Source organism: Coffea arabica, chromosome 2c (assembly GCF_036785885.1).
Source record: "Coffea arabica cultivar ET-39 chromosome 2c, Coffea Arabica ET-39 HiFi, whole genome shotgun sequence".
Taxonomy (NCBI): domain Eukaryota; kingdom Viridiplantae; phylum Streptophyta; class Magnoliopsida; order Gentianales; family Rubiaceae; genus Coffea; species Coffea arabica.
The window spans coordinates 71,584,225-71,591,453 of NC_092312.1; the positions used below are offsets into that span (position 1 = coordinate 71,584,225).

A 7,229-nucleotide genomic window follows, 5' to 3' on the forward strand; every position below is an offset into this window, starting at 1 on the left:
CATGTACATATATATAAAAAAAAAAAAAAAAAAAAAAGCAAAGCCTCAGTGGAGGAACATAGAACAAAGGCAGAAACAGAAAAAAGAAAGAAGAAAAGGCTTCAGGTGAAGCACAGATGCATTCGTTGGTGGCTCTATAAACAGAAGCTGGAGAAGAAAGCGGAGGGCAGGAGTGGAGAGCTGGAAGGGGATGGCGAAGGATTTTATATTTTAGGGTTTTGGTGTGGGCTTGTGCGTGGTTGCCGCCTGCTAACCTTCAACAGAAGTACTGAAAATCCTCTGGGCCCAAATACGTCTCCATGTGTTCTGGGCTCAATCTCAGTACTACCCGCTATATTGGTGGCTAGGAAGTAATCCGAGCCCATTTTTTTCCTTTGTAAGATTTGGAGTGTCTGTTTGCACTAAAAAGAAAGAGAGAAGAAAATGTAAACTATTTGAGTTGAATTTTGATAATTCTACTAAAGTTGTTAAGCTTTCAACGATCGTGTTCAAAATAGGGCTGCAAACGAGTCGAGTCGAGTCGAGTTTTGAGCTAATCGAGTCGAGTCTCGATTAAATTTTACCAAACTCGAGCTCGACGAGCGGGCAAATTTCGCGCCCGAGCTCGAAAAAAAAAAAATTATTTTATTTTTTAAAAAATAAATAAAATAATATTTTTTTCTTAATAAATAATAAAATATTAAGGATATATACGTAATTTTATTATGAAAATAAAAAATAAAAAAAAAATATATATATATAATATATGTAATTTTATTATTAAATAAAAAAAAATATATATATATATATACCCAAGCCAGAGCTTAATATTCTGAGTTCGAACTCGAACTCGAGTTTGACTCGAGAGCAGCTCGATTCGTTTGCAGCCCTAGTTCAAAACAAGCTCAATATGATGATGGTGTTATAGAGCTTGAGCACAATTTGAACTCTACTTCAAATAAATTTGAGCTCGAGCTAAATAAAGGCGGAAATTTTACCCGGGAATTTGATCAAACATAAAAGGTTGATGAAGCAAATTTAACGTCATTCACTATTATTTCTTTAGAGCTTAGGCAAAATATTTCAAACAAGAATTAACACAAAAGATAAAATAGCTAAAAAGGAACATGAAACATGGTAGTACTAGAAAGCAGTTGCATCTTTTTAGCGTCTCCTTATCAAAGCATCAGAAAAGGGAATGTAGTGCAATCAAAGCCCAGCAGCCAAACAGGGCTTGATTCAAACTCCTTCCGCATCCCAAACTGAAAAGAAAGACACATATAAAATAGGCGATTAGCAATTTTTAAGGTGACCACGACGACGACGATGTTGAAACGAAGAGGTTTGGGCGCTGCTTTTTCTATTTCTCCATACGAGAAAGCATCAGCTCCATCAGAATCAGGTACCTCTGCTACTGCTGTTGAATTAGCTTTTCGTTCAGGTTCTGCTGCTGCTGTTAAGGAAAAATACCCATCTTGGGGTTTGAGGAATCAGATTAATAATGACATCAATAATCTGGAAGATGCACTGAGATTGTACGATGATATGGTTCGAACGAGGCCTCTGAATAATGTTATTCCCTTGAATCAACTGCTAAGCCGTTTAATTAAGCTGAAGCATTATTCCTCTGCTATTTCCCTTTTCAGAGATATGTGGGCTCTGGGCATTCCGGTCAACGAATACATCCTTACCACAGTAGTCACTTGTTACTGCCTCGTGGGTCGAGTGGATTTAGGGTTTTGTACATTAGGTGCTTTCTTCAAGCGTGGTGTTGTCCCTAATGTCGCCACATTTTCCATTTTACTCAATGGACTGTTTCGATGGGATAGAGTTTCCCAAGCACAAGAATTGTTCAAGAAGATCATCTATCGAAAATTGTGTGAACCGGATGAGAAAATGTATGGAGTTATAATCGATGGGCTCTGCAAGGCGGGGAACACCAGCATGGCTATTGAGTTTCTTGAAGTTATGCAAAAACGAAAAGTTAAGCCGAACGCTGTTATTTACAGCTCCATCATTCACAGCTTGTGCAAGGATAACATGGTAGATAAAGCTTTTGACCTTTTACATGAGATGGTGGAGAAAGGCATTGCCCCGAATATCGTTACTTACAACTGCTTGATCCATGGTCTTTGCAATTTAGGTCGATGGAAAGAGGTTGCTAGGTTACTGACTGAGATGCAGGATTTTCACATTTCATTGGATGTTTTTACTTTTAGTGCTGTGATTGATGCTCTTTGCAAGGATGGAGAGATAGAAGCTGCAGAAGATGTATTTCAGACCATGATTCAGCGAGGTGAAAAACCTAACAACGTAACACATGCTGCTCTGATGGACGGATACTGTTTGCAGGGCCAAATGGATGAAGCAATGAGAGTTTTTAACACCATGGTTGCCAACGGAGTTGTTCCCGATAACTTCATATATAATATACTGATGAATGGATATTTCAAGAAGATGAGAGCAGATGATGCGCTACATCTCCTTAAAGACATGCAGTGTAAAGGTTTAACACCTGACACTCCTACGTACAATACAATCTTGCAAGGATTGTTTAGGGTGGGAAGGTCTGATGTTGCAAGAAAAGTGTTTGATGAGATGCAAACGACTAACATAATGTCTGACTTCTACACGTACTGTGTGATGTTGGATGGATTATGCAAGGGTGGACACATTGAGGAAGCACTGGATTTGTTGCACAAAGTGGAAGTTGAAAGAGCGGATCTCAGACATGTATGTATGTACAACATCATTCTTCATGGACTGTGTAAGATTGGGAGGCTAGATAGTGCTCGAGATCTTTTCGAGAGCCTGTCTCTTAAAGGACTGGATCCAGATGTTTCAACATATAGTACCATGATACAAGGGCTCTGCTCAAAAGGTTTGCTAAAGGAAGCTAAGGAGTTGGTTGTAAACATGGAAGAGAATGGTTGCTCGGCAAATGGGATCACGTACAATGTTATCGTCCGAGGATTTCTTTTGGGAGGTAAATATGATGATGCACTGGTGTATCTTGAAGAAATGGATAAGAGGGGATTCCCGGTGCATTCTTATACTTTTTCCATTCTATTAAATTCATTAAGAGAGAGTGAAACTGATCCTTCTCTTCTCAAGATAATCCAGAAGTTTGTTCCAAATAGGAAGGTTTAAGTCATAAATATAGAGAAGGCTTGACCATGGACAGCATGTTTTCCCTAGTCTTTCTCCTAAACAATTGAATCATGATCGTGCAACATATAGCACGGCAACAAATGGCTCTTGTTTGAGGGTTTGCTGAAGATGCTAAAAAGTTTGTTTAGAGATTGGGAGAGAATGGTTGTGCACCAAAGGTATAGTCCACCAACTCTTTGAGGTTAGTAAATATGATGATGCAGGGGTATGTTATGATGAAAATGCATAGAAGAGGATTCTGATTGCTTTGTCAACTTTGTACATTTTGCTTTGGATAATTGAGAAGTCTGATTTTTCTCAACTACGAGATTTCAGAGTCATATAAATGCAGGATAAATATGATGGTGCAGGGGTATGTTGTGATGAAATGCATGGGAGAGGATTCTGACTGCTTTTGTCTACTTTGTAAGCTTTGCTTCGTTCAATTAAAGAGGATGAAAGTGATCTTTCTCTTGTTTTGGATGCTTGGGGAGTCTGATTTTCTTAACTACAAGATTTCAGAGTCATAAATGCAGGACCATATTGGATTGCTGGATATCAAAGTGCTCTTTTGCTCCTAAGATTTAATTTTGCTGGAAGGTACATGATGCAGATTCACAATAATTACTTTTGATCAGAATATGGGTTTAAGATTGAATACAACTAATCCCTCGGGGAGCACTTTTGGGCATATTCAGGGAAGTCTGAGATATTATAACCCTTGAATTAATTAAATTATCAAATCGTGTTTGAACTTGTAGATAATTGACGCATTAAAGCTTAAGAGGAGGCTCAAATAACAGTTTCAGTCAATATATCTTAACATATGTTCTTTTCATTATACAAGAATAGCTATGCATTATTGATAAAATAGTATTAGAAATAGAAAAAATATACAAATGAATCAATCTCAGAACTTACATTTTAAACCCACAAAAGATTTAAACTCAAGTCCAAACTTTCAGATCGAGTCAGACGGTTTAAAAACTAGTAGGTTTACTTGGATTTGTTTATAACCCTACTCATGGGTTCAGCAGGCATCAAAAAGATTCATGCATTATCTTCCAGATATTAAAAAAAAATGGTGGGATTCATTTACTTTTTTTCCCCAAGGAGCCTCAACATCATCTGGTTCTCGGATCTCAATCTGCTGCTTAATTTCAGTATTAAAAAGAATTATGAATTGACCGCTTTGTGTATTGAAAAAATACTACTCAAGTACATTTGTAGCCCAAATACTCCACTGCTTTGTGAATTACAAATGAATACACACAAATCATATTGTTAACTTGCAAGGCTTAGAGTTGGTAGAAGAAAATAACCTGTCTCCTGATTTGATTCTTGAACTCCTTCTTTCTTTTCGCAGGGAAAATGATTAAAAAGGAATGGGTTCGGATGAGAGCATGTGCTTTAGGCTTTCTTCAACTTACCTGAATCCGGATGGAAATCTATGCATGGTTACTTAAGTTGGCTGTCTTCTTTTCCTTCATCCAAGTCCTCATGGTTCAACCTGCAAAGAGAATTTAGTTTGACGGGCTAAACATCGACATATCTGTGTATAACATAGAATATTTTCCAAAACTAACAATACACAGAGACAGAGAAGAGCCTCCATCAGCAATTTGGAACATATATGCATGACTTTTATCCCTTCCAATTTGGAACAAGTTTCAGAATCATCTTGGAGAAGAGATGGATCATTTTCACTCTAAATGCAGGGGGAATCCTCTCTTTATCCATTCCATTTTGGGTGCATAACTAGTTCCACGCTCATAATGTTTTGGCATCCAAATGTTCTCTTTTTGAAAAATAATACAACAGCCCCTTTTGAGATGGGATGTATGTGAGATGAAAGATAGCTCAAAAACATATCAAGGGAATCTATTCCCGAAAATTTTTTTCTGAAGACTCGCAATCCAAAGATACTCAACCTAGCCAACAGTTGGAAACGGAAGAAAACATCAAGAATAAAGGCATGCAAAGATATAGAGAGATAGGGACATCACACCCTAGTGCCCCATTGAAATCATCAGTTTAACGAGCCAGCTCCCCAAAAGTTCACATCTGAAGAACATTCATCCTTCCAGAGTGGACTTGTAATATCAATTCATCAAGGAAAAATCAATTAACAATTATTACTAAACCCAAAAATTGTAAGCATAATGGTGGAGTTTGATGATTAAGCAGGAACAAAAAAATAATCTCAATTAGCGAGTACACCAGCAGGATCGGGATCCCTGGTTCCTTCAGATGGATGGGGGACTAAATTGCTGATCAAGTTGACTTGATCTTATCAAGGCAGGGTCTAGAATGAAGTGTAATTAAAATGAAGCTATTTGACAAGCAAGTTCCAGCTCAAGAAGCTTTGCCATACAAAAGGACACGGAAAGAAATCTCTAAATAAAAATCAACCTCATGATCAGCATTTTAGAGCCAAAAAAATGTGTTTTTTTCCTTTTTTTTTTGTTTCAATCACAAAATGATACAATTCACTTCAGGTTGCCATCCTGTTTCCTAGTAAAAGGTGATTAAAAAAATTCAATTGCAATTAGATTACTTTTCGCACGTCTCTCCCTAATTCCCCTGTGAATTGCTCATGTTGAAAGTCAGTTTCAAGGAACTGAAAAGATCTGTGCACCACTGTATGCAAACTCTAGCAACAGGACCTATTTTTTGTTTCAAAATGTTAATTTAAAACCTGATAAGTAGAACCTGCAGGCTGCAAAACCTTTGTTTCAGATGTTAAAGTCTCATAAAATGTGGCGAGATATCTTGCAATGGCAGTCAGCAGTCTATGGAGATATTTTGCAATGGCAGTCAGCAGTCTATGACAAGAATAAACTAAAAGTAATGCCAAAAAGGTTATTTGTCTTAATAACTTCTACGCAAAGTCGGTTATCTAATCCTTAAAAAACAACTTAATCAACAAGTTTAATGCACCAGTGTGAGTATAGCATGCTCCAGCCGCTAAGTTGCTCAAAAATTGTAGAACATAAACATTCTTAATTCTTCAAAACAACTTTAAGCTGAGTTAACATTTACTGAAAGTTTTAACTCAAAGACTCCAAGAAGAGCGAAGAGTAATACAAAAGGCCATGAGACAGAAAATTATCCTTTCCAAGGTAAAACTCAAGGAAAAAAAACACTAATTATAATAAAAATAAATTCACTGCAGGATAACCACAGAAGAGTACTTTCAGTTTATTGGCCAACAAAAGGAGCCAAGGATCACAATATTAAGGTTGGGGTTCCTGAATTATATATATATATATATATATATATATATGTATATATAATATTTCCAACATTTACCTGATGAACGCCTATTTACAAAACCTATTCCAGGAGAATGAAGGCTCATTTCCTATCCTTTTAGGGCATCTAATTCATTCCCCTTAACCGCAAGTCCAGTGTAATGCTCAATGCCACGACAACGAAAAAGTGACCACCTATCAGAAGTAGCATTTTGGACAAACCAAGAATAGCGTTGATATGCCAAGCAAATGGCAAAAACATGTATCCACTCCAACTAAGAGAGTCTAAATAAACCTTCAAAGCATTAACCTGAAATCAATGACATCAAACTTCTACTGAAGTGCCCAGGAGTGCTTTTGAAAGGCTGGTTTGAAAGGCTGGTTGTTAACATTCTTCAACAGGAAAGAGATAATCATTGGAAAAAAGGAGCAGACTTCGTTACTTGAAACATATAATTTCACAGAAAATGATGCTTCAGAGGCAACATGAGTCCAAGGATTGCAAACAGTTGCAATCTACTAAAAGATACCTTGTGCCCTTTATTCACCACTTTATTCCTTCATATTGGGAACAAACTTCTGAATTTTCTTAAGAAGATAAGGATCATTTTCACTCTTTTTTAATGAATTCAATAATTTGGAAAAAGTATGTGAATGCAATGGGAATCCCCTATTATCCATTTCTTCAAGATGCACCAGTGCATCATCATATTTGCCACCCAACAGAAGTCCTTGGACAATAACATTGTATGTGATCCCATTTGCCAAGCAACCATTCTCTTCCATCTTTATGAAAAAGCCCTTAGCTTCCTTAAGCAAACCTTTTGAGCAGAGGCCTAGAATCAT

General features: G+C 37.0%; 1 protein-coding gene across 1 annotated transcript; it reads left to right on the plus strand.

Annotated features, from left to right (window-relative positions):
- Positions 1-1,305: 1,305 nt before the first annotated feature.
- Positions 1,306-3,129, plus strand: LOC113724631 (uncharacterized). Its single transcript, XM_027247513.1, has one exon. It carries the CDS (start codon positions 1,306-1,308, stop codon positions 3,127-3,129), a length of 1,824 nt encoding a protein of 607 aa, XP_027103314.1.
- The last annotated feature ends 4,100 nt before the right edge of the window (positions 3,130-7,229 follow it).